This window comes from Fusarium oxysporum, chromosome 4 (genome assembly GCF_000149955.1).
Source record: "Fusarium oxysporum f. sp. lycopersici 4287 chromosome 4, whole genome shotgun sequence".
NCBI lineage: Eukaryota > Fungi > Ascomycota > Sordariomycetes > Hypocreales > Nectriaceae > Fusarium > Fusarium oxysporum.
In genome coordinates, this window is record NC_030989.1 from 79,079 (window position 1) to 105,499 (window position 26,421).

General features: G+C 47.9%; 10 protein-coding genes across 10 annotated transcripts; 7 read left to right on the plus strand and 3 right to left on the minus strand.

The window, feature by feature from the left end:
* Positions 1-134: 134 nt before the first annotated feature.
* Positions 135-1,554, minus strand: FOXG_07396 (uncharacterized protein; the record flags this gene model as incomplete). The annotated part of the gene is made up of 2 exons (XM_018385981.1): positions 135-281; positions 310-1,554. 2 exons carry the CDS (start codon positions 1,552-1,554, stop codon positions 135-137), a joined length of 1,392 nt encoding a protein of 463 aa, XP_018243071.1.
* Positions 1,555-2,732: 1,178 nt separating this feature from the next.
* FOXG_07397 (uncharacterized protein) lies at positions 2,733-3,206 on the plus strand (the record flags this gene model as incomplete). Its single annotated transcript, XM_018385982.1, has 2 exons — positions 2,733-2,830; positions 2,966-3,206. The coding sequence occupies 2 exons, from the start codon at positions 2,733-2,735 to the stop codon at positions 3,204-3,206; spliced, it is 339 nt and encodes a 112-aa protein (XP_018243072.1).
* Positions 3,207-3,828: 622 nt separating this feature from the next.
* FOXG_07398 (uncharacterized protein) lies at positions 3,829-7,752 on the plus strand (the record flags this gene model as incomplete). Its single annotated transcript, XM_018385983.1, has 1 exon — positions 3,829-7,752. One exon carries the CDS (start codon positions 3,829-3,831, stop codon positions 7,750-7,752), a length of 3,924 nt encoding a protein of 1,307 aa, XP_018243073.1.
* Positions 7,753-10,741: 2,989 nt separating this feature from the next.
* FOXG_07399 (uncharacterized protein) lies at positions 10,742-12,347 on the plus strand. The gene is made up of 3 exons (XM_018385984.1): positions 10,742-11,151; positions 11,214-11,306; positions 11,366-12,347. Exons 1-3 carry the CDS (start codon positions 10,848-10,850, stop codon positions 12,271-12,273), a joined length of 1,305 nt encoding a protein of 434 aa, XP_018243074.1. The 5' UTR covers positions 10,742-10,847; the 3' UTR covers positions 12,274-12,347.
* Positions 12,348-13,609: 1,262 nt separating this feature from the next.
* Positions 13,610-14,677, plus strand: FOXG_07400 (uncharacterized protein; the record flags this gene model as incomplete). Its single annotated transcript, XM_018385985.1, has 1 exon — positions 13,610-14,677. The coding sequence occupies one exon, from the start codon at positions 13,610-13,612 to the stop codon at positions 14,675-14,677; it is 1,068 nt and encodes a 355-aa protein (XP_018243075.1).
* Positions 14,678-16,494: 1,817 nt separating this feature from the next.
* Positions 16,495-17,921, plus strand: FOXG_07401 (uncharacterized protein; the record flags this gene model as incomplete). The annotated part of the gene is made up of 3 exons (XM_018385986.1): positions 16,495-16,978; positions 17,084-17,233; positions 17,317-17,921. The coding sequence occupies 3 exons, from the start codon at positions 16,495-16,497 to the stop codon at positions 17,919-17,921; spliced, it is 1,239 nt and encodes a 412-aa protein (XP_018243076.1).
* An 874-nt stretch (positions 17,922-18,795) lies between these two features.
* Positions 18,796-20,674, plus strand: FOXG_07402 (uncharacterized protein; the record flags this gene model as incomplete). Its single annotated transcript, XM_018385987.1, has 8 exons — positions 18,796-18,865; positions 18,916-18,993; positions 19,045-19,055; positions 19,108-19,204; positions 19,263-19,323; positions 19,382-19,530; positions 19,600-19,994; positions 20,051-20,674. 8 exons carry the CDS (start codon positions 18,796-18,798, stop codon positions 20,672-20,674), a joined length of 1,485 nt encoding a protein of 494 aa, XP_018243077.1.
* Positions 20,675-21,002: 328 nt separating this feature from the next.
* FOXG_07403 (uncharacterized protein) lies at positions 21,003-21,854 on the minus strand (the record flags this gene model as incomplete). Its single annotated transcript, XM_018385988.1, has 1 exon — positions 21,003-21,854. One exon carries the CDS (start codon positions 21,852-21,854, stop codon positions 21,003-21,005), a length of 852 nt encoding a protein of 283 aa, XP_018243078.1.
* A 71-nt stretch (positions 21,855-21,925) lies between these two features.
* On the minus strand, positions 21,926-23,989 carry FOXG_07404 (uncharacterized protein). The gene is made up of 3 exons (XM_018385989.1): positions 23,307-23,989; positions 22,632-23,251; positions 21,926-22,580 (listed from the first exon to the last, which is right to left on the minus strand). The coding sequence occupies exons 1-3, from the start codon at positions 23,898-23,900 to the stop codon at positions 22,325-22,327; spliced, it is 1,470 nt and encodes a 489-aa protein (XP_018243079.1). The 5' UTR covers positions 23,901-23,989; the 3' UTR covers positions 21,926-22,324.
* Positions 23,990-25,515: 1,526 nt separating this feature from the next.
* FOXG_19480 (uncharacterized protein) lies at positions 25,516-26,262 on the plus strand (the record flags this gene model as incomplete). The annotated part of the gene is made up of 1 exon (XM_018399702.1): positions 25,516-26,262. One exon carries the CDS (start codon positions 25,516-25,518, stop codon positions 26,260-26,262), a length of 747 nt encoding a protein of 248 aa, XP_018243080.1.
* Positions 26,263-26,421: the final 159 nt, after the last annotated feature.

Genomic DNA, 26,421 nt, shown 5'->3' on the forward strand with positions numbered 1-26,421 from the left:
TGTCGACATGGATACGTACAAGGTGGCAGGTGCCTGTGTTAGCACAGAGATGTATATCCTGTGTCTTCAACGGAGTGTCACACCCGTCCAGGGTAAGATACAGCCAAGCCGTCTTTTACGTACCAATTTCATGACTAAGCGCCAGCTCGAGGAGCTCGGAAGAAGCATCGTTCCTCATATCCAGGAAACGCTGCGCTCGGGCCAAAGATTCCCACCACGCGAACGCATTTTGCAAGGACACAGTGGCGATTCTCTGTTCCCACACATGTCCCACTCTCGAACTAGGTAGTGTTGGTGATGCCGTATTACCAGGTGGCTATCGATTAGCTCAACCGCACCTATACTCTCGCTTTCCTCGCCGGTGTCGGCCAGACGGATGAACGCCGAAGACCGCAACTCTTCCCTGAGCTCGCGCGTCCAATCCTCCGGCCCAAAAGAATTGACGGGAAGCAGGACTGACGACTTCCACATGAACGCTTTGGCGCCAGGGGTCAATCCTCCAGACCGTCCATGTCTCCACTTCATCCGGACCCGTGACGCGATGGGTCCGACGCCTGTCACCTCAGCCTCAGCAAGCATCTTGTCTTGCACCAGGTATCCTTCCTCAAACGGCATCACGGCTAGGACATCCCCGGGTGATAAGCCGTGCAGTACGCCACCCTTGAGCGCAAACTCACCCGGGGCGGTTTCCGTCACTGAGAATGCCATGTCCCCGCCACCCTTGGCGGTCTCGAGCCGGAACGGCAAGCGGGCTTGTGGTCCTTCAATGTCGGGGTACTGTTCCGGGCAAGTCCTGCACATACGGTCACGGACTCGGCGCATGATATCACGCCACGAAAGCTCGGCGCCCACAGCAGACCGGAGCGTCTGCGTGAGGGCCTCGGTCAAAACGCCCATGCGCTCGCCGTCAAGGAAACGCCTCTCATAGGCGGGTTCTGACGTGCCCGCCGCCACAATCGACAAGACATGGGGGTTGCGCTCATAGTGGAATGCGTGTTTGGATGCCATCCCTTCTAGCATCCTTCTGATATGTGACATGACCTGGCGGTAATCATCTGGATTGATCGCCTTGGCCCATGTCGGCCCCCTGGCCATGTGCGCCGAGTGGCAGCAGTCGAGAATTATGGTGACGTTTTGACTTTTTTGTGTGGTCTGGTATATGAGATCGGCCATCTCTGCATCGGATATCCCTCTCCAGTCCCCATCCACCGTCTCAGCAAAATCGAGGGGAACGATATACTGCATCCTGCGCTCCCCCCTGCCGGCTTCAGATCCCTCAGCTTCCGTGAGGCCACCATGGCCGGAGTAATAAATGACCACCGCATCCGAAGGCCCGGTTTGGTTAATGAGAGCCTTCCAAGCAGAGATAATGCCTGCTCTGTTTGCTAGGTATACGCCGTCGCTAGGCTTGGAACATTTGGTGACTGAAAACCCGTAGAGTTTTAGGACTTCTTCCATCTCGTGGAGATCTCGTGCAGGGCCCATCAATGGAGCGACGGCGGACCCGATGAGGAGAGCGCGAGATTTGGGATACTGTGGTTGGTTGGGAGCCATTTTGAATAATGAAATTCCGGTTGGAACACAGCAGTTAATTACATGGAAAGCGTGTTGCTAAAGGAATGCGCTCAACATTATAAATAGAGTGCTATTCTTCTTGCTGTTAATTATTCTAAGTGATTTCCAAGTATAGACCTATTGATGCTCCAAGCCTGCCCACCTCTTGACCCCCTTTCACATGTCTATAGCAGTGCTAGTATTAGACTCATCATCTTGACGTCACAAGTGCTCCACATTTGGGAAACGCAAAAAAGACATAATATACATAATAAGGATATGCTACATCTAAATATAAGCCGCACTTTTACAGAGGAAGGGCTAGAAAGTTTTATTTAGCTACTAAAGGTCTTAATTATTATATCCTTATTAATACCTAAAGATATAAAAGCTCTTATAACTTTAAAAGTTAGAGGCTAATTTAAGTAATAAGAGAAAAAAAGGTTTATTATACTTTAATTATTTTTAAAGTTTTAAAAGTATTAATTTATTATCTTTATTTAGCCTTTTTTATCCTTACTAGCTAAATATTTATAATAACTTATACTATAATATAATATTAAGGCTAATATACTTTTTATACTTTATACTTAATAAATAAACTTAAAATTAAATTTATAAAAAGTTATAATTTATAAATTAAATTTAAATTATTGAATTATTTTAAAACTAAATTATATTTTAAAGAATTTCTTTTTTTTTTTTTTTTTTTTTTAGCATGCAAATAGATATACTACTTATTAGTTCGCGGCGTTTTTTCCACTCTATGGGCTGTGTGGTCCTATTACATCTCAAGGAACTGGAACAAGCAACCCCGCTTATCGATTAGCTATGTCACAGGAAATAGATTGATGGGCTCCTACTCAAATCATGTTCCTTTCCATTTTTAGAATATGAGTGGGGGTTGACAGTCTGATTGGAGATGGTTAGAGTGCCAACAATCAGCCGCTGCTCCACGACCATCCAGGACCTCCGACATAGCTGAATCCCTGACCGTCACTGGCACCATAATGAGCCATTCTCGTCGGCCAGCTGTGGGCTCCCCCAGCATTGTTCGCAGCATTAGCCCGCAGCCTCAATTTGCGAGGATTACAAAGCTTCCCTCAGGGGCGTAACTTCCATCTGCATTGAGGCACCAGCGGGCTTGCATCACAACGGCTCCCCTTCTCTGCAAGGCCATGACATCGATGGTGGGTATCTCGCGGCCGTTAAAGAAGACTCGGGTACCCGTGCATCCCGAGGCGTCTGAGGCGAGTGGCCCCCCGCCTAGAGGCAGGTTCGCCGAAAGGAAATCGTTTCAAAGGCCTCCGGCCATGCCATATGCTCCCTGACGCGGTCGTACCTATTTAATGTTTCTCAACCAAATGCCAACCCAAAACAAGGGGTAGTAATACTGACCAGTAAGACCCAGGCAAAATAGGACCAACTACGGCCTGGAGGGCAAGCAGGCCTGCTTGTCCAAGTTTAACTCCATTGACAACCACCTGGTTAAGCTGGCCTTCAAGAGGCGTCGCAGCTACCTGTGCGGAGAATGCGGGGGAAATAGCGCCATAGCCAGGAGCGGCGCCATTAAAGTTGGGTGTTGCAAACGATGGCAATGGATTTGGTGGGTTAATCCCCCGCCCCCGGAATTGAGAGCTTTGAGTTACTAAGGGTGGCGGACTGGGGTCGCCCGGGGGCTGAGAGGTAGCAGCATTTACCGGCCGACGCTTCGGGCGTGGAGGGAGTGCGGGTGCCACCTCGTCTGGTTGAGAGGTTACAGAACCCGCCGGAATCATTGGGCCAAACTGTAAGTGGAATGGATCTTGGTTTTGCGCCATTTCAAATGAAATGTGTCGTTGCTGTCCTAAAAAAAGATTCAAGAGGCGTCTGCCTGATGTCCGTCTTTAAGAATCATAATGGAGACCCCATCATAATATAGCTCGGAGGAGCATAGCAAGGAATCACATCTCTATGCCATCATAGTCTCCCTCCCCGCTGACATAAACCCGAATCCTAAATCGCTCCTCGTTGCGACAAGTCGTGGAATAGCCAGCTTGGGTCTAGAACGGCACAAGTGGCTGGCTGACGTTTTCATCACAAGCTTTGCTGTTAGATCTGACGGACATCGTCAAGACTAACGAAAGCTTTCCCGTACTAATAATGTTGCAGAGGAAATAGAGTGGGGCCACTCTGAAGTCTAGATTGAAAACAACATGTCGTCTCATCTTAGCGTCCCAGGCAAACCCATGCTTACACCACCAAGTGTTCGCAGCCGACATCTACAACTTCCTTATGGATTCCACCATGTTCAACCCATACCATCCAGGCGCCTCTGCTGGCGTCGTCTCCATACTGGCAAAGGACTTGTCGGCTTCATTTACGCATCGGGCATTACCACTGAGCGACCTTGGCCACAACAAGGCTTCGGCAGAGGCGCATCTCCACCGGTTCGATCCCGTCCAGACGTCTGCCAGCAAGGCGCGAGCCTTTCTTGAATGTGGCATTGCCTGCCTACTCCAGGGTGAGACACTGGCGGCCTTTGGGTACTTCAAAAATGCAGCAGGCATATCATGTGACGACCCGGGGCTCTATCTCCTCACGCTATGCTACGGTCTTCATTGTCTGTTCCTTACGTATTATTGGGCGGCGGGCTCCCAAACAGTACCGGCCGACGAAATGGATCCCCTCTACGACCTACAGAAAGCACTACCGTTCTGGGTGAACCGGATCATTAGGGTGGAGCAGTCTGTTGGCTGGTCTGCCGCATGTCAGGTGCGGCGCCTCCTCGAGCAGCAACGCGCTGCTGTTTCTCACCCCATAGGAAGTTCGCAACAGCTACAGACAGTACAGAAGCTTGAATGGGACATAGAGTACCTCGTCTCATCCGGAGTGCCATTCCAAACCACTGCTCCGCTGCTGCTAGAGATGGCTGGCCTCCATCGACGGGCGTCGCGCTCAGCGTCCCATGCCGAAGCCATGGTACTCCAACTGCGGCATGAATACTCTCGCGTCGGCGATATTGTAGGAATAGCGCACTGTGAAGTGAAACTCGGCGATCTTGTTTGCGCCCCGGCCGGACCGCCAGAGTACTGGGGCAATACAGTTCGTCCTGGCCTGGACAGCACCGTGTCCGAGCCGCTCTCGGGCTTCTCTGAACTGCCTGTTACTCCTGACCAAATCGACAAGGCGGTTCATCACTACGAAATCGCACGTTCGTTTTTTGAGCAAGCTGGTTTCTGGCGTGGATTCGCTTCGGTAGAGCTGCGCCACGGCTATATAGCGATATTGCGAGCACGCAATACCACCGGTGATGAAACATTGCGGCACCTCCAGGAGGCCTTGCGATATTGTACTGAGGCACAAAGCCAGTTCGCAGCCTGCGGTGACATTGTTGCGTTTCAGACAGCTCGCGCACATTCAATCTTGGTCCGCGTCGCTCTTGGGCAGCGTCCAGAGGATACAACATCGGCAAGGGAAATCGGGGTTTGGGGTCGAACAAAGGGCAGCATCAGCTACACGATGGGACTTGGTCTCTTCCTGGCCGCACAGGCGCAACTCTGGATAGCCAGCGAGGGCGAGTATGAGCGGGGCGTGGCAGCGTTGCGACTGGCTGAGGCCCTGTTTGACGGCCTGGGATTGCCGCGGTCTTTCACGGCGACCATTGGGGACCAGATGTTGGTCCACGACATGCTTGGAGAGCATGACCGGTTTGTAATTACAGCCGAGCGAGCGCTGAAGGTGTATACAGCGCTATTCGAAACGGCCGGTTCACCTTCGCTTGCCTCCTGGGCCAGGACGCGAGCAGCCCACATCTTGGACCGTATGGTGCGCCGGGCCATAGAACGAGAGGACGCGGACCAGATAGCGAGCGCGGTTTCAAGGCTCCGGCTGATACATCCTCGGCAGCCTCATCAGTCAGCCCATCCCTTGGCCACAGCAGATGCGCTTAGCCAGATAATCAGCAAACTGGACCTGACTATTTCTGACCCGTCCTCATTTCCCGCCATGGATGACTTGGACGTCAACTTGGTCGGAGAAGTCGTGTCAGTACAGAACACAGAGTCACTTACCCAGGCAGCCGAGTTCCAGGAGCTCATGTTCCGGGCAAAACGTGCCCAGAGACACGGCGATATGAGCAAAGCCCAAGACTTCTGGGACCAAGCTGAGGTCAAGGCACAACAGAGCGAGGACCCGCACATGGGGAAGCTTCTGCTGGCAGACGTCACAGCAGCTCGTAAACAGTACGACGACTCAGCCTCACACTTACATGCCTACTGCAAATCGAGACTGAGAAAGGCAGAGGAGTCGGCTCGGCGTGCCCACCAATCTGCGCCAGATGTGCAGCAGTTCCTTGGACAGCAGTCGGCTGAGATTTACGCGCAGATATTCCCAGGTTTTGCACGCATCAAGAAGTTTGACGAGGCCCGAGAGATACTTGACGTGCTTCTGCAAATACGCGGTCATGACTGGTGGAAAGTGGGTGACGCAGTTGCAAATCTAACAGCCGCCGCCCAAGTAAACGAAGGTCTAGAGAATTTCGCACCTGCATGGAAACTCTACGAACGAGCTATACAGATATTCGAGGATAGGCGTGGGCGGCTGTCACTTGACGAGTACAAGTTGTCCCTCGCTGGCAGTTCGCGGCTTCAGGGGCTGTATTTCAAGGCCGCCAGGACCGCTGTCAAGTGGCATTACAGCCTGCTCCGCGACACGGTTTCCGTGTCCACACAGTCGCAGCAGTTGTCAGATGCCTTTCGAACACTCGAGAGGGGAAAGACTCGCAGTCTTCTTGACCTGATGGCCGCTGGGTCGTTGATGTATGGCCGGTTTGCAACACCTGAACTTGCCGTGTGGGACGAATACAGACGGATAGGCGCGTCTCTTGCTGCCAAGCGAGGCATTCTCCGGCAGAACTACGCAGCAGAAACCCTCGACAGGAACAGGGTCAGGACGCTAGAAGCAGATATATCCAAAACGGAAGAGAGATTGCACCAACAAGAAGAACGCCTCTTCGCTGACGAGTCCCCTATGGCCCGGCGCTTCGTCACTCCAAGTGACGTAAGCGACATTGGCACTCTCCGGTCGCAGCTCGACGAGGATTCTGTTATCCTTGAATATTCGTACCGTGGCGATGATCTAGTCGCATGGGCAATCACTACGGACGGCATAGTCGAGGTTTATCACCGCTCCGTCTCCGAATTCGAACTAGAGCTTCGCGCGACGAGATTCCAAGAGCAGTGCCGACGGGCAGCATCATCAGATGTAGAGTTGAAAGAGTCTCGCTCCACAGACGGGCAGTGGCTTGCGGACCTTCTTTTCCCGTTCGAGGCCTCGATGGACAAATTCCATTTCATCATCGTTCCCTACCGAGCCTTACACACCCTTCCTTTCCACGCTTTGCCGTTCAAAGGGGGTCCACTGCTAGCATTGCACTCGGTGGCATACCTGCCTAGCGCGAGCTGTATGTCATATCTCCAAACAGCAAGCGACGACAAGGTGGGGTTTAGGGTGCTCTCTATTGGCAACCCCTCTAATATGGAGTATGAGGATGTCCTGTCAGGGGCCAAGCATAGCCTTGCGCCGTTGGGGTTTGCTGAGGCCGAGGCGAGAACCGTCGGCCAGGTCAATGCCGCAAGCAGGTCCCTCATCGGCCCAGAAGCCACCAAGGATGCTGTAATAGGCATGATGGGAGACTTTGACATACTGCACTTCGCAACGCATGGGCTGCTATGCCCCGAGGTGCCCATGATGTCATCTGTGGCCCTTGCAGAGGGCAAACAGCTCACCGTGGGCGAGCTCCTGGGTCGGCGTCTCAAGGCATCCCTCGTGGTCCTCAGCGCATGCGATACTGGCGTGGGAGAGCCGACCGACGGAGACGACATGGTGGGGTTTGCTCGCTCTTTGTTGGCAGCTGGTGTGCAGGCAATTGTCGTTAGCCTCTGGCCAGTACATGACCTGGTGACCAGCATTCTCATGAGGGAATTCTACCAACAGCTGCAGAGAAGCCAGCAAGGCTCGGTAGCACTCAGAGAGGCTCAGTTGGCAGCCAGGAACCTAACGATGGAGAAAATATACCAATATACTCGAGACATTCGAGAGGGAGCCTCCATTAGCGTCGACAAGAGATCAATAGCCCCTCAAAAAGCGCAGGAGCGAGTAAAGGACTATTCACATCCTAGGTTCTGGGCCCCATTCATTTATATTGGAGTCCAATAGTGACAAGAGCCTTAACGTCAATTGACTCCGAAACAGGTGGTTTAGTGGGAACTATAGAGGTCCTACTAGGAGCAATCCTCCTCGGTTCGAGTCCCAGTTTCATTAATTTCTTTTTTTATTAAAACTTAAGAGAGAGGTCTTGTGATTAATTGAAGCCCTGTTATTTCAAAATGAAGAAATGGATTTATTTCTAATCTGACTGAAAATGCTTAATTTATCTATATAATATTATTATTTATAGCTAGATAAAAGCCCGCCCTGGTGTATTAAGTAGTAAGTATTTATAATTTTTAAGTCTCTTTATTTAAAAGCTTTTATAGTTGATTTTATAGTATTAACAGTTAGGAATATATTAATTAGTCTTCCTTATAAGAAAAACGTAAATTTCCTACCAATTTAAACCTTGCTTTTTATTAAAATATAAAAGCTTAATTAATAAGTTAATACTTTAATAGTTAATAAATGTTTATTTATAAAGCTATTAAATATATGAAATTTAACTTATATATAATTTAAACTAGCTTTTAGCTATTATTAATTAACTTAAAATAAAATAAAAATACTAACTTAATATTATTATTTTTTTATTTTTTTATTTAGCTTTTAATTATATAGTTAGTGATCCCAATAATGGGCACCTAGTCCCTTGCTTAGCCCACCTCCCGAATCCTCAGCCCTTACTCAGCAGCAGCTCAGCTTAAAGCGGCAGGAACTCAGCTCTAGGGACGGAGATAGATTTAAGTGTGCTTGAGTTTTGTCTCCGCGTATTCCGGTATGGATACGGCAATTGGAAATTTTGTCAGCCAGACGGTAATAAATCTGTTAGAAAACTACACCGAAGTGCCAAGCACATTTATAAATATAATCGAAGCTTACTTCAAGCAGGTGAATTAAGTAAGTACCGCCGATGATGTAGACGCTAAAAATATTTATAGATAAACTGAATCCTCAAGCTATTATTAAGTTCTGTATGGTGATTATAAGCTCTTAGCCACGTATCTCAACTGCAAATAACACTTCTAGCTCGCTATTTAGACTTTATACCGCCTCCAGCTATTAAAAGCCTAGCACTGACACTGTCGCCTTCTTCAAACCAGATGATTTAATTCTAGGCTGCTGCTTGGCCTAAGTCTCAAGCATAATAATACTACAATTAGACTTGCTATGCCATAGAACAACAAAACTGGAGGCAATTAGATATATAGACTAAAAGATATTACCATAGGGAATAGAACTATCATAGGCGAGCTATCGTATCTATAGGACGATAGGACCTGTTTCCATGTTGCAAAACGATGCTCAGTTAATACATTCGCCAAGCACCCAGCCAGCGATTACATTGTCACTCCATCCCAGATGAAAGTGGCATTTTGGGCCATTGGTCTAGCTTACCCTCGGTTTCTGGAGCAGTTCCATTATTGCGCATGGGGTAGAGGAGTAGATCACGCGGTGCCATTAGAACAGGTACATAGCACCTCATTACACGTTCAAACGGGACAGGACACACACTCAGGGTAAAACTTGCCGAGGTCACAATTTGACGGTGGTGGATGTCGGCAGAGTCGAAAACTAAAGTCATAATTACCAACAGTAACCATTCACCGGGTAAATTCAGAGAGGGGCTGGTTTTAGTTATCCACTGCCGATCAGTCATGGAAAGAGATGGTTGAATATATATGGTCTCGCTATGCGCGCTAGACGGAACTTTACTCCCCCACCAACTGACTGGATCCCTTTAACCAGACGTTGAAGGCATTTGTCCTTAATGGGGATTACTATGTCAGCACTATCGATGCCCTCGCTAAGAACAGTAACGTCAAAATCCACAATCGCTGCTTCATAGCGCTTCTGCCTTATGGGGCTATTGACTTCCTCGACTAGGCCTCTAGAACTTCAATTAATTCTGAAAGGGCACCGGTCAGCTAATTTCCTCCTAAAATGGTGTCGAAGTGGCAGCTCTCGTCTCTGAGGTTACTAGTAGTGGTAGTTTATATATAGATCGCTTTGAGGAGACGATAATTGTTGTCGATAACTTGTGGGATAACGATACTTTCCCATGCCGTGAGGATTGGTATCGAAACATAGTACTGAATGCGGCAGGGAAAGAGTTTGAAAACGAGTGCCGCACCTGGTACAATGACCATGTTGATCACATTGAGGAAGCACCCAAAGCGCCGCGAGCATCGTACCTTGTCGATTATAAGGTTATCTTCTAACAGGCTCTGCACTATGTTGGTCAGTAGGTTGAAGAGGCAGTTGCTTCCCCGTTGTCGATAAGGCATCATGTTTCGAAAAATTAAATAGGAGTTCCAGGTTCGGCTTCTAAGCGTCGTAGTATCCATCCTACTGTGCAGCTCGAAGCTAATGACAAGGAATACGTACCAAGAACCAGGTTCCTACTTTGCAGGTATTCGAGTTAGTACTCACCGAGAAGCAAACAAGACGAACCCGTTCATGGAGGTAATTAACATTGACCGTGTAAGAATCAATGCTTAATAAGTGTCCTTAGTTCCTGGCGTTTGACTTTCGGAAAGCCGTGAATAACTAACCTGTCTGCTGTCTGGTAACCCGGAGAACTAAGACTGTAAATAAGGGAAATGACTGTTTTATGATAAATAAGGAAAGCTATTATTCTACATAATAAATTGAGACCTTCCTCTGCTTTAAGCATCCGTCTTGCAATGTTCTCCGTATGACGAACTCCTCCAAACTCATGCAGATCAATCGAATCGTGTGGGGCAAAGCACTCGGAAACACATCTGCCGGGTCGAATGTCAAGTAGCTAAATGCACTAAGTGCTACCTGGCGCCCTCCTTTTACATTCATCAAAACTCTTTCAAACAACCTGATCCACTAATGAATCCACCCTTTTTAAAAGGAATCAGTATTCGTATTCGGACTCTCTTCGTAGGGTTTCTGCACTGAATAGTATTTCTTATCCTTACTTAGGAAACCTCAAGTACTTAAGTTACTTTCTTTCCCATCAATTCTCAGCAGCACATCAAGCTTGATCATATCGCCCACCCGCGGGACACAAAAGCTCAAGCAGTCAGCCTCATATTTTCAGAGAAAGAAAACCCCGTTTAAAGTACGCGATGTCAAATTTAAGCATCAACAACCATCCACTTGGAGAGTTGGCAAATATCCGTCCAAGAACGTCGAACTCATCGACAAGGGTTGATGAGGATGACGTAGTATACCCTGAAGGAGGGCTGGAGGCATGGCTAGTTGTTATAGGAGCCTGGTTCGCTATGATTCCATCGATGGGCTTACTCAATACTCTCGCCGTGCTCCAGGCTTGGGTGCTTGAGAACGAGCTGCCTCACCTACCCGAATCAACGGTAGGGTGGATCTTTGGGTGCTATGGTTTTTTTCTCTACTTCTGTGGAGCTCAAGTTGGTAAGTTCTTCATTCTTCAAACAATCTGTTAACTAATCGCTCATTGTCACAACACATGACAGGCCCAATCTTCGATACCCACGATATCAAGCTGCTTATCATCCCGGGATCTTTTGGTATGGTTCTCTCGATGGTGTTTGTGAGCTTCTCGACAGGTACGATGCGCATATACTCAACCGACACTGCTCTCTTGCTAATCTACTGCTGTTGTAAGAGTTCTATCAGTTTCTGCTTTCGTTCGGTGTCCTAGGTGGTATATCGGCATCCCTCCTTTTCAATCCCAGTCTTGCAGCAATCGGGCACTGGTTTTGCAAGCGACGTGCCTTTGCCACTGGACTCGCATGTACTGCGGGAGGGATTGGAGGAATAGTATTCCCTCTCGTCATTCTATACCTCGCGCCCAAGATCGGCTTCACTTGGGCCATTCGGGTTATAGCTCTTATCAACATGGGAGCTGGATTTCTGGCATGTTGTCTTCTCCGAAAGCGGTTACCCGCAAACAAGAAAGCAGGAGCATCCATCGACCTCAAGGCTCTAGCAGATGTCAAATTCGCGAGCACTACGGCCGCAGTGTTTCTTATCGAGTTTGCGGTCTTTATTCCATACTCATACATTTCCGCCTATGCCATGCATTACGGCTTTAACTCTCAGAAAGCCTATCTTCTCAACACCCTGCTCAACGTCGGTGCAGTTCCCGGTCGGGCGTTGCCTGGATACGTCGCAGATAGATTTGGCACTTTCAACACGATGTGTATTACTTCGTTTGTATGCGCTGCACTTATTCTGACACTCTGGCTAAAAGCCGCTGGAGAGGAAGCGAGAACGACTTCTTTCACTCTGCTTTATGGTTTCTGGTCTGGTGCAGCTATAAGCCTTACGCCTGTCTGTATAAGTCAGGTTTCCATGATTGAAGATATTGGAAAAAGAACCGGAACCGCATTTTTTATCGCCAGCTTTGGTGCTTTGACCGGTATCCCCATTGCTGGTGCGATCCTCGAGGCAGGCGATAATTCATATAGGGGACTAATTGTCTTTGCGGGGATCTTATATATATCTGCCTTTGCTACATTTGTCCTTGCTCGAGGTATAGCAGGAGGATGGCGCTGGGCGAAGCTATTTTAGTCGATAGCGAGTAGACGATTTAATCCATACATTTGACAGTAGGCATTGACATAAATACCATCATTTCCAGGTCAAATATTCACAGCTAGGCTGGATATAAACGATGTTAATTAATTATATTGGCTAAAGTCAATGCGCAGTTTTTGGCATAGGCTATTTTAAAAATATAATAGAAAGTTTTAGTAATCTATAAATAAGGGCTTTTAAGCCTTTTTCCGACGTACTTTAAAATGATTTATAATAACTGCCTGCGAGTATATAGTTACTGAAGACCTTAGATAGGCCTAAAGGACTATTATAAGATATCTCTTAAATAGGAGTTATAACTCTTTTTAATATAACATAGCTCTTAAATATAAAGGACTTACGACAGCTTAGTGAAAGCTGACCGTCCATACCTAGCAGACTGTCCTTAATGTATTTTCTTTGCTGTTTCTTCAAACCGACCTATATATAATTTAAATAATTCTTTATGCCTACTAATAAACTTATTACTCTTTAACTTATATTTTAATATCAATTACATTATACTATTTATTATAATTAGGTTTCTTTTTCTTTTCCTTCTTTCCTAATTATGCTTTCTGGGCCAATATCTAAATTATATAAGATATTTACTCTAAATAGGAGATATACCCTTTGCCCAAAAGAGAAGTAAGCTGAAAGTCGTTTGAGCTATGGATCTTAAGATGGACTTGGAACCTGTTCTCCGTCCCCCTAACTTGAGACATATCCAATATAGTGCAGTAGTGACTCCTCACTTTAACTCAATCAGGATCTCGATACATAATTCATTAGTCACCGACTTGTGTCCATTCATCCAGGGATATGCATCTGTTAAATTATAACTTATTACATAATTACCAGGCACCTGCCAATCTCCTGGATGGGAACCCTCGAAGCAGAAGCGGTTCTCGTTCCTACTGGTATCAGGTAGTGTCACAAGACTAGAGAAAACGCGGAATAGACCCAAAGCTAAGACTGTAGTCAGCACCCTGCAAATTATTCTAATCAGCATCCTTAACCCTATTCTAGGAGGCAGGGGTCCTTGTTCTCCGGAGTTAATACGATGAGTATGTGGGTATATCTCATTCACGCCGCTGATTAAGCACCTTCAGGAATGAAATTAATTTAGCAACTGTTAAGAACAACAGCGACGACGACGACGACGACGACGATGACGACGGCAGCAACTGCTTGCAAGGCCCGATTTCCAGGGAGAGCTACTTAAGAGTTGCATAACCCGCAGTGAGTAAGAACAGGAAAGCCAAACGCTCAAAACATCTCAGTTGTTAACATATTATCCTATTTTCAACTCCTAAAAATAAACGAAATCATGCGTCCTTCAGCGCCCGCCCTCCTATTTGCTGTTTTTAGCCTCTTCAACGTTGCTGCAACAGCCTCGGCCTGCAAGTCTAACGAATGGATCAACCTTGCCCCAATCCCAACTGCACGTCAGGAACACGGCACTGTCGCCATAAGCAACGAGACAATTGCCATCTTGGGCGGCATTGTTGTCGTAGGCAGCGGCACGGAGATGACCGATTTGCTGCAGTTTTATGACATCATTTCGGACACGTGGAGCACCAAGTCCGCTGTCCCTCGTAAAGTCAATCACCCAAACGTTGCTGTCGTGGGCAATAAGCTGTACTTGCTTGGCGGGTTGGTTGATGGCCCAGCTGTTGCAGGCGTATCCATGAACTGGGTAGCTTCTGCATCCTCTTATGTTTACGATGTCACTGCAGATACCTGGAGCGACCTGGCCCCAATGCCCAATGGCACGAAGGGAAGCTCCATTGTTGGTGTCCACAACGAGATGATCTATCTCGCTGGCGGTATGACTGTGCTTCAGGATACCTATCAAGACGCTGTCAATACTGTCGTATCTTTCAACACGACTTCAGGCCAATGGCAAAGGGTTGTGGCGAATGCAGCCGAGCTGCCAGAGAGCCGCCAACACGGTACAGGCGCTGTGATCGGCGACACCTTTTACGTCGTGGGTGGCAGATGGTTTGGTCAGATGAACACCCGTGACACGGTCTTTGAACTTGATCTGACCAACCAGGAAACTGGATGGAAGTCTAGTGCAGCTCACATGCCAGTTTCCCGAGGTGGTATCTACGGTGCCGCGGTTGGAGACAAGTTCTACGCCTTTGGTGGGGAAGGAAACCCAGACACTTCTACCGGCTTGTTCAACCAGTCCGAGTCTTTTGATACGGAGTCACAGCAGTGGACCGAACTAAATCCCATGGCGGTCCCTCGTCACGGAACCCAGGCAGCTTCCGTTGGGGGCCTCGTTTACATTCCCGGAGGTGGGCTTCAGCAAGATGGCAAGGCGGTTTCCATGAATGGATCTATGAGCTATATGCAGCTGTCATCCCATTTTGATGCTTACTGTGTTTGAACTTAGTCTAGGAGGTGGGGTACACTTGTGTTTAAATGCTATAACTACACATGGGAAAAACACGTCTTTCTGGAGGTACCTAACATCAGAATGGCTAGCGTTTCAACACAGCGTTCACTACATACACCTCAACAAGCACATCTCTCTAACGTAAATTAGTCTGTTTATGTAGATGTTCCTTCTATATAGATTAATTAATTTATTTCGTTAATCGAGTAAAACCAGAGATTACACATCCAAACCCAGCTCTAAGTTCTGTATGGTGAACATAAGCTCTCAGCTACAGGCCTTAACTGCAATTGACATACGTAGCTCATGATTTAGGTATTCCTCAAGGTTCATAATTCTAAGGCGACCCAGTCCGTGGGACGGTGTAGAAGAAGGCGTACACCAACATAATTGTCCGTAAAAGCCACCTTGTGGATTGGCAAGCAGCGGTAGGCCATTGGTTTCCTTGTGATCACTCCGTCCATACCGTCCAATTACCATCACGATTAGACAGAACCTCTCCAAGTGACTCCGATGACAACGTCAGTTTGAGGTTGGTCCCAATTTCTAATTAGACAATCTGGTGAAGGGATTCTTCGGTCTTCAAGGTGCTTGGCAGCGGCCGCGCGTAATCTCCAGAATCGAGCCCCCAATAAATACCATTAATAGACATGTGCATCTACTGCGGAATATTGCGGAGGCTGCTAGGTAATACTTTCAGGGGCAAGCTGATGTGTTTGTGATCCTCCGCCCAAGCGTTCAAGCAATGGAACTTTGGTTTTCAGTCAAGTAAGGCGATGCCAATTAGAAGACAGAGAATAGTGTGGAGCAATGGTCGATCATCGTAAATGCAAGTACGAAAACAGACAGGTTTCCGAGGTCATATCATCGCCTGAAATGAGTAGCCGCTGACTCAGCGGTTCCGGCAGTTGAACGGGGGCTGCCAGCCAAATATACAGCTCATGAGAGCTGGGCTGTGCGAGTCATTGTAGAGATTTGATTGTGTAATAAAATCTAGCCCAACTCGCAGCCCCGAGTATCTAGGGATAGACGCAATCCAGGCACAAACAAGCAAGGGCCGATGCTTCAACTGGATGGAATCGCGCCGAGATGTGTAGTTAGCTCGGCCAGCGTTTTTCAGTTCGGAATCCACAAAATCCAATTCCACTTATTGGAAAGTCCGCACGGCATTTTCATGGTATGTACTTAGATATATTATATTTTCCTGAGGCGTCCTCCATGATCACCTAAGTGAATCTCTGTCTTATGTGTAGCTTCAATGCATTAACATCACAATTCACAATTTTGATTCTCTTTAGTCTTTACAACTGAGTTACAGGGAAAAGGGACCGGCCGCAGTATAGACAAAGTCTATAACTATCTAACAACCAAGAGATTGTAAAGTCCGGCCTTTATCGCCGGCGCTTAAAAGTTCGTATGAAAAGGAGTCCTAAGAACACCATTGGGTGAAAGGTGAAAAGCGCCGCTGACTTATCGATGTCTCGGAATACATACAGCATCAGAGCTTAAGAATATTGTCAAATCCATGCAACGGCTAATTATTGCCGGTACTGAAGCGAACACGAAGAAGACATTATCAAATCCACTTTGAACCTCCTGAATAGGCGTTGAGCTGACTTGATAACGAACTTCAGCTTTTCGGATGGAATTGAGATGGCTAGGCCGTTCTGCGGATATTCGCAGGTATATAACATCCAGCTCCTGAATATGTCTGAAGATCAAAAACTTCAAGCTCTCAAGGCAATCATCCCATTTACATCGTCTCGATTATTCCTCAGTTATCTTCCCTTTCGTTCAGGAAGCCGAATATGCGTTGTAATCCTTCTTTCTGTGCCATCTTGCTTGGCCTGGCGGCTACTACCCAAGGCAGTAGTGATCTCGCCAGCAACCTAAAGCGTGAGGCTACAGTTACTTCGAGCTTCAACCCCAAGAACGCGACGCTAGCTGAGTTCAACGCGCATGCTCGCGAGGTAGCCCTTTCGCGAATTGGAAATTCAACTGTCTGTAACAAGGACAACGTGAGGGTTCGAAAGCTGTTCGAGAACCTCACCAGCAATGAGAGGATCTCCTACACAGATGCCCTGAAGTGTCTCATGGACTTGCCAGCCAAGACACCGTCGGACCTCGCCCCTGGCGCCAAGTCGAGATACGATGACTGGGTCGTGACCCACATCAACCAGACTCTGACCATCCACTTAAATGCCAACTTCCTTGGGTGGCATCGATGGTACATCTGGGAGATGGAGCGGGCCCTTCGTAGCAATTGCGGTTACAGAGGCCCCTTTCCTTACTGTACGTCTATTTCCCACGCAAAGCAGATCCTTTGGGAATCCCAGATTCCCTAGTGTAGCCACGAGAACTTTCCGTGGATCGATCTTGCTAACTAAAGGTGATCAGGGGACTGGACAAAAACGGAAAAGGAGACCTTTGAAAAGTCAGGGGTTTTTGACGGGTCCGCAACCTCGCTGTCAGGAAACGGCGCGCCACTGAACTACACAGACTCTGACGTGATTGTTATCAACTCTCAATATCCCAACATGGAAGTTGGTACGTGAAACGAACGCCTTGCGGACTATCCCCCGTATCTCCCGACGAGCTTATAAAATGGAATGGAAACTAACATTTGTCAGTTTTCCCTCACGGTACCGGCGGAGGTTGTGTTACCAACGGGCCCTTCGCCAACATCACCGTCAACCTCGGCCCTGTAGGGCTTGCTCTTGTAGGTAACAAGACCGATACGTCTGGCGCGGGATACAAGTACAACCCCCGCTGCCTCAAACGCGACTTGACCGACGAGATTTTGCATCGATACGTCAATGAGACGAGTGTCCTCACGCTCCTCCGTGACAGCAGCGACATCTGGTGGTTCCAGACGATAATGTCGGGTGCGTGGGGTTCTCGCGACATCGGAATCCACCCCGGCGCCCACAACTCACTTGGCGGTGATCCCGGTCGGGATTTCTGGGTCAGTCCCGGAGAGCCAGCGTTCTGGGCTCACCATGCGAATATAGATCGGGTCTGGTGGATGTGGCAGATGCTGGACCCGGAGGTGCGAGCTGCAAACGTGTCGACCGCAGTGAATGGGCCGATCACGATGTATGACCTCTACGAGCCGCATAAGAACGCAACCATCTTTGACCTTCAGAATCTAGGCTGGGTCGCTGAAGCACAGGAAGTGGCGCTGGGTGAGCTCATGTCGACAACAGAGGGAATGTTTTGTTATGTCTATGAGTAGGAGGGAGGGGGGATTGTTGCAGGGAGCTACTCCAGACATTGTCATATCTTGACTGGGTTTGGATACAACATGGGAGTGGCGAGGCTTTTGAACATCGCGTTGCATGACATAGAGCCAAAGCTAGAAACTTCACTTCTTATTAAGTGTATACTATAAATAACCTTAGAGCCCATCTTCATCAGGTAAGCCTATCGGCCTATCTAAACCAGGTTGTTGGGCTCAAAAGAATTACAAACTTCCCACATGGCTCTGCAAGTACTATTTAGGGGTGTAGTAATGACTATGTTACTTGATGACTTATTGTACAGTTGAGGCCTGTGACTGAGGGGTTGTAGTCACACCGCAGAACTTAGACAACTTATAAACCTCACTTGGTCCTCTTATGTCGGATCTTGAGAGGATAAAAGTTGCGTTATAGTACCCGTTGATGTCGCAATAGATAAGTCGACTGGAACTTCCCCGCCTTTCCACACAGGACCATCGGCGATTGGACGAATAGCGGTTGTAACCCAAGTGGAGAGATGTCGCCATTCGATCGTCCAAACCATTTACCCTATCCTCTATAAAAGTTCCATTGGCATGCATTGCATATCGTAAAGATATGTTTATTTGCTATAGAATATTTAACCATGTGGATCATCAACTCTGCTTATCCGGTGCCCAAATCAGTCCCCGCGGACGAAAAACATGTCGCGATGGACATCAACCTTGCAAATACTACGTCTCGGCGAAGAAGCTCGCCATCCTTGCAGATCAATGCGAGATTCCGAAAATTATCATATGCATATGTGAAAGTATAAGACTATGCTCGCGGTCACATCCGATTTCTCCCCGCCGCTGCTCCCAATTGACATACTACCCCTATCATTCGAAAATGGGCGTTATCGCAACCTTGAAAAACAACAAGGTCGGGGCAGTGGTGGTGTCCGTCTTTGACTGGTACCGTTAGTTCTTCACATTTGACATTGCAGGATATTGGCTGACAATCATGCAGCGTCGGAGTATCCCAAAGAAGAGAGGAAACTTCTTCGCAAGCTTGATCTCGCCATCCTGGTCTTCGGATCTCTGAGCTGTAAGTCTCACAATATCTATTTAGATCTGGCAATGTACTAACCTCTACCAGTCTTCTGCCGCGTTAGTCCCGCTTATCACCCGTACGTGGCATTATATTGACAGTTAGTTCAAGTTCCTCGGACAACAAAACATCACCAACGCATATGTCTCTGGCATGAGAGAAGACCTAAACGCATTTGGAAACGAGTTGAACTACTATGTCGTTGCTTGTAGGTCGTATGCGCCAGTACCAAGGGGATAGGGCTGATCTAGAAATGCTCCATACAGATAACACGGCGTACGTCTTGGGTCAGATCCCATTAATGACGCTCCAGACAAAAGGCAAACTGTAAGTCATAGCTAACTGACCTGCTACTCATCCAAATGGGCGAAGCTGACCATGTCAGGGCACCATTGTTGCTTCCCTCGCTCCAAATACTTTGGGCCATTATCGCCTTTTGTCAGTCTGAGATCCAACATAGCTGGCAACTTTATATCTTGAGGGCCCTGACTGGGTTCCTCGAGGCAAGTTCGTTTGGCGGCACTCATCTCATCCGTAAGTCTTTGGACAGCAACTGTCATTGAAGCCGTTTTCCCTGTTGAGGACTGACGTTTGTCGATGCAGTTGGCTCGTGGTTCAAGAACGAAGAACTCTTCAAACGAGCGGGCGTATGGTTCATGGGCAATTCACTCGGCTCCATGTTTTCTGGATACCTCCAAGCTGCTGCATACCGAAACCTCAATGGCGTTTTTGGGCGTGCTGGTTGGAGATGGCTGTTTATTGTGCAAGGCATCATCACGTTACCTCTGGCGTTTCTGGGATTCGTAGTTTGGCCAGGACTACCTACATCACCCAGAAGGTGGTACATGACTGAAGAAGAGCATGCTCTTGCTCTGAAGCGCATACCGACCGTCGAGAAGGAGGGGATCACATGGAAGACGTTTAAGTACACCTTGAGCCGTCCCATGTGGTGGATTTGCATCTCGTGCTACATCTTCTTATGCCAGGCGCATTATTGGGTGAGTGTGATCTTCCGCGATTCAATAAATTCGATGCATGACTGACATCTAATTAGACTGGTTACATGGCCCTCTGGCTCCGTCACGCTGGCTACTCAATCGAACTCGTCAATATTCTCCCAACGTTTATCGACCTACTCCGCGCCATCTCTTCCTGGCTTGGCACAACATTGGCAGGCTGCCTTAGCCTTCGAGGACTGTGGACGTTCCAGGCATCCTTTGTATTCTTTGCATGCATTGTACTGTCTATATGGACTGTGCCTGATGGGTTGAAGTTCGTCGCCTTTTACTTTGGTGGCTTTTCTGGCATGGCATCACCGATTCTTTACTCATGGGTCAACTCTACGCTGAAGGAAAACTACGGTGAACGGGGTCTCATCATCTCGTCTATGATGACACTGGGCTTTTGCAATCAGATTTGGATCCCGCTTTTCACATTCCCAACTGTTGAGGCACCGCGGTTCCCAAATGGGTACCCAGCGGCGACGGTATTTGAGTTTACCATGTGGGCTATCCTGATGGGAGGAGTATGGTACATGAAGAGGTGGAAGACCAAGCACCCGGACCTCGAGATGCGTCTGGCTGAGCCTGAGAGCCTTGGCCAAGCGAGCGGGTCAGAGTCTGGCGAGACAGGCATAACTGACGCCAAGGGTGCAAGTAAACATGTCAGAAGTCTATAGTTTTCATTGATGTTGGGGTTCATGCAGATATACCAGGCAGTCTGCTATGCATGTTTGAGAGGAGTAGCTATAGGCTGATATAGTAGACAAGCAGCTTCAAGATACAATAACCTGCTATTATTAGATTAAAAAAAAAGGATGGGGCATATTCCATAATAACATGATTATGTCAAAATCTCTTTGCAGAGTTACTATATACATAGAATATTTAAGTCTGGATGCATTAAGTTCTTGCCACCAACATCCTTCTTCCACTTCTCTTACTTCCACTTGACGACACACACTATCTTGAGAGCAATGCCGCACTGAAAAGGTGTCTCTGAGTAAATTACCCGAGTTTGAAATGAACAACTGGGGATGAATCAAAAGTTGGGTTGCTGTTTCCGTAGTATCTCGCGGCGCTGTCCACCCAGTACCAAACAATAGGAGTTGGGCCGCTCTCGGAAGCACAGCTGAGAACGTTATCGGCGTCAGCTGTGCACAGGACGTAGTGATAAACGGTAGTACTGTCGATGTTGGCTGCTGTGTCAAATTGGAAGGCGTAGTTGGGACCATCTGGAATGACAGTGAAGAGGTAAACCTTGGTGCCATCAATGAGATAAGTGAAGAGTCTGTTGGTCTCTGGCTCAAGTTCGAACCGGGCCTTGGAGGTTGAGCCCCCTGACTGAGGAGTGCTGTAGGTTCCACCCCATTTATCGAGATAGGTATCCTTCTCGGTGTTATCGGCGAAGACAGCGGCCATTTGAGTGCCCTCGGGGGCCTCCGTTGTAGTGGTAGTCTCAGCAGCGGTCGTGGTAGTAGCCTCAAATGTAGTGGTGGTTGGCTCCTCAGTGAGAGCAGTTGTAGTGGACTCTTCACCAAGAGTAGTGGTGGTCGACTCTTCAACAATTGCAGTGGTGGTCGAGGCCTCGCCGAGCGTGAGAGTAGTGAGAGTGGTGGACAGATCGGAAAGGGCAGTGGTGGTAGTAGCTTCACTGAGAGTGACAATGGTAGTCTGTCCCTCGACCGTAGTGGTGGACCCCTCGCTGATCGCAGTAGTTGTCGAAGCTTCCTCGACAGCAGCAGTCGTGGTGGTTGCAGCGAGCGTGGTAGTAGTCAAAGGCTTACAAGGTGATGCCAGAGCGAGACGAGCCTGACTCGAGACCAGGCCAATGGCCAAGGATTGGAGTGAGAAACGCATTGTGGAACGAGTGGACGTGTTTGAATAACCAACAGATCAATGAGCGTGGGGTGTTGCAAAATTGCAGGGAGAGATCTCGGACCCAAATGCGAGAAATACCATCGTTTTTAACATCGGCAATCAGGGGTTATTAATTTGGCAAATCTTCACCTGTTAGAGCTATTGATATTTAACGCGAGGCTACTGCGCACTTGGATCTACTGGTCCTGAGCCTATCGACGCCACACTTCGTATTCAGCCTAGGGCTGCTCGAAATTCCGGCGTCTTACCTGTCCCCTCACCAATCACAGGGCAATTTGACTGTACGCAATTTTATTATTCCAGTCGGGCGTTTCTTTTCATGCAGGTAAATCAACCAGTGCAAAACGGCTTGAACCTCAAAGCCATCCCAAGTTTACTCCAGTATTCATTTCATACCTCATCACCAAGGCGTGAAGCCAATAGGCTACTATCCGTTCTGTGATCCATTATCACAACTTTACAATGCACCTGTGCCCTTTCGGTGCAATCAAGAACCTATTCTCCATCTCCATCATTTCATCAGCCATCTCTGGGCTTAGTGTGGCGCTACGGCATTCACGGAAGAATAGCGCAGCACCAAGTCGCAGCTCCATCCAAGCCAAGTGTAGACCGATACAAATTCGTGATCCAGCGCCAAATGGAGATAAAGCAGTCTTTTGCGCCCCTGTCAGCGTAGATTTGTCCATGAAACGATAACCATTGAACCTTGTTGAACTGTCAGCGTGGAACTTTTCAAGTAAGCCAGTTTGATCATACCTCTGTGCATCGTCAAAGATGTTTTCGTTGCGGTGCAATGTGAACGCTTGAGTGCTGACAACAGTACCGGGAGGGATGTAATGACCGCACACGTCAAGGCCTTTTCCAGGCACGACACGTGGAAGAGCACCAGGAGCTGCACCATACAGACGGAGTGTCTCCTCAATGACACTGTTAAGAAGCGGAGCACTCTTGAGCTCGTCAAAGGATAGCTCATCACTGAGTTCTGATATCTCACGCTCCAATTCAGCTTGAAGCTGGGGTTGCTTGAGAACGGCCCAGATGAGATACGTCAAAGTCACAGCCGTCGTGTCCGATCCAGCGACGATGAGATTGCCCGCTTCCTGCTGTACACTTAACAATGAGAGATTCGTCTTATCCTGGCTATCGGATTCAGCAAGCATTTGACTAAACAAATTCGCCTTGCTAAAGCCGTCCCCTGCGCTCTGCATATTCTGGACAGCTATAGCGCCATGATCAAAGACGACGTTGTCGGCATTTAGTAACTTCTTCAACCCTTGGAAAGGTAGACGCTGGAGAAGTGGATAGATCCATGAGAGTTCGGCACGAATGCCGCTCATAAGAAGCGCCGACTGGATCGCATCGATGTAAGGCGTTTGCTGGAGTCGGTTAGTCCCAGGGCTTGTTAGACTGAGACGGAGACGACATAGTTACCTTGCCAAGCTCCAGCATTCGAAATGATTCTCCAAATGAAAGATGAGCGATCACATCTGTCGCCATAAGAGTCCACCACTTGAACACATCCGCCCCAGCACCTTGAGCGTCTCGCTTTATGTTGTTTACCGCAAGCTCAGTCTTCTGTCGGATTTCCGACTCCCAATTGGTTAACAACGAGCTGACACTGAAAGCACGAGCAAACAACCGTCTTCGAGCAGCGTGCTGATGAGGGTCTCTCATTACAAAGATGCCTGGTTCTCGGTTGGGAGTTATGCCATCGTACCAAGCCGACTTGAGAAAGCCAGAACCAATTTTGTGGATTTTTGAAAACGCTTCTAGGTCGCTCACGGCAACCTCGCCTGGCGAAACGCGTACGACTGGGCCATAATGCTGGTGCAATGAGTGTATGTAATGAACGCGGTTGCCAGCGAGAATCTGCCATTTGAGGACGAGGTGAGTGAAATGAGTGTACCAAGGCCCAGGCAAGCCGCGGAGAGGAGACTTGAAGGCGTTGACCAAGGCATAGAGGACTATGCCGATGAGAAAGACGCCGGCCAGCAATGGCATACTGAGATAATTCGCGATATACATAGCTGCTTCGGTCCACGAAAGATAAGTCTGGGTTCCTGTCGAGCCGTTGGAGGTGTCAACTTCTTATAGCTCCAGCATTTCATCAACATCTTCCCCGTGGGGTACCGGGGCCTAGTGCAGCGGGGTATCGGAACAGATGGGGCATCGAAATCGGGGTTAGACTATCGGAATAGTGGGGGTCACTTAGCCGACGGATTTCTTCAAAATACCGAGACAGCTCCGTCAGTGCTCCAGAATATCATTGTCGTGATTGGATATTTATTTCTAAAGTGGTTTCCATTACCCAGAGGACCTTGCAGTAGTGGTGTTCTGGTTGGATGAACTGAGTGGAACAGAACCTAGTTCGAACCCCTCTGTCCACAACCCGATGGCCCAAATCTCTCCGCACAATCCGGTCAAGCTGATGAGAGGTTAGTATCTGAACGACAAGGTATGATCTGAATTTAATTTCAAGTTTCATTGGAGTCTACCGAGCCTTCTTATATATGATAAATTCTCTATAATATAGATCCGCAGCCTAAGACTACATTCGTGACCAACAGCCCCAGACTCTCACTGCTTATTTAATATTAGTTATTCTGGAACACTTTTGGGCGGAAGCTTTGGTTATAGAAAAGAACATCTTATCCTTTATAGTCTTAGCACATCCTTATTTCGCCAAGGGTTGAGAAGGGAGAGGAAAGAGCGATTAAATATGCAGGTATCACTGCTAACCTTGGCCCCCAATATTGCCAAGCTTGGTGTATAGAGAATCTGACTTAGCAGAGCTGAACGTACTTGCTCATCTGCTAATAGCATTTATTCTAACACCACATCGTCTCAGTGGCTTCAAGCAGGAAATATAAAAGGCCTACAACCTGCAATGTGAGTCAATACAGCTCCGCCGCCTCTTAAAAATTGCAGTTGCAGATTGGTCAGTGTTAATCATCGAGTGCAATGCGCTGGCTTGTCTCACCCAAATTTTTAGAGCCTCGTGCGGCTGAACTCAGGTCTCATTTCAAGCAGAAGTATATCTGGATTATGTAATTCCCCATCTCGACATGTCCCGTACTTGTTCTCTCTATGCCAGTATGTCTGGTCCTATGAAAACTTTCAGAGACTCGAGGTTCTATACAGCAGTCCCCTTACAAACGGTCCAGCCTATATCCACTCAAGCGCTTGGTGAGCCAGCCGCAAGGATATTTATAAATCTTCTCGACTTTTCGGCTACCCTTGTTTCAGTTGGATGTTTCGCCGCTGCCGCACTGGTTATTAACCCAAACCAGTATGCTGCCAGATTGGGATTTTATAATCAAATTATTATATTAGGCTTTCTGATCTCATTGCAGTCGATATGTTTACAGTGCATCTTCCCCTTTGCGTTGACTCTGATGAATGCAAAATTTGGAATCTTCACTCTGCAGGATATCGAGGGTCTGCTCCGCTCGTCGCCATTCACAAGCCGTGTCGGGTGAATATGGCGGCTAATTATTATACTCCTCAAGGTTCTACCTATTGCCTTGTGCATTGGTTACAGACAGTTCACGGTGGGCTCAGCTTATTCCAGCGAAAAAGTCTCAGTCGGCACTTATGGTCCTACAGCCCCCCAGGACTCCAAAACAATGTTGCAGAAAACATGCTGCACAACACCAGTGATTCCAAGATTAACGCTCTTTTCGCCAGCGCAACAATACCATTCATGGCACAGACCTCTGATGACGTGGCCTTTCCACTATATCTCGATGGTCAGCCGAAGCCCTTCGGCTTTAGCTCAATCTTGATATCCAATACCTCAGCAGCTGCAATCGACGCTCCGCTACCGAATCACTTCCTTGACCTTCAAAGAGACCTCAAAGCAGTAGAGGCTTATTTTCTTTCAGCAAATAAGTTAAGAGGCACTGTGGTCAATAATGATCCTACTATCCAAGACGCGGCATATTGGAATTCAACATTCTCTATTACAAATCCCATGAGATTTGGTCTTGGGAATGGTTACTACTTTGCGGTGCTTCAACAGGGCGTTGCTGGCGACGACAGTGCCCGGTCATGGAACGGCTCCTGGGCACTTATTGGCACCATGGCGGAACAGGATATGGGAGGAGATCCCTACCCAGCCACAAACAAGGATATGCCCTTTCAAAATGTCATTGAATGGATCAAAGATAGAGCTATGAGATTTGATGTCAAGAGACACAGTTGCTCAGCAAAATGGATAATCACCCGGAACTCAATTGAGTTACAAGAGGGTAAATGTGATCCCAAACCTCTTAGTATTTCCCATCAGCTCTACGACAACGGCCAATTTGCGCTCGCATCACACTTGATTGCAAGTCTGTCAGAGTACCTAAGTGAGTTTTCGTCGACAAGAAACTCATCACATTAGCTTGTGGCAACTCACACCTTCACCATGGCCATGACTTAATTACCACTCTTGGATTGCGGCTAGCGAAGGCTTTATTCCAGTGCAAATAAATGGCCCATTATGGCGGCCCGAATATTCAATCCGCGGATGGTATAACGAGACATACAATGCGACCGAGTC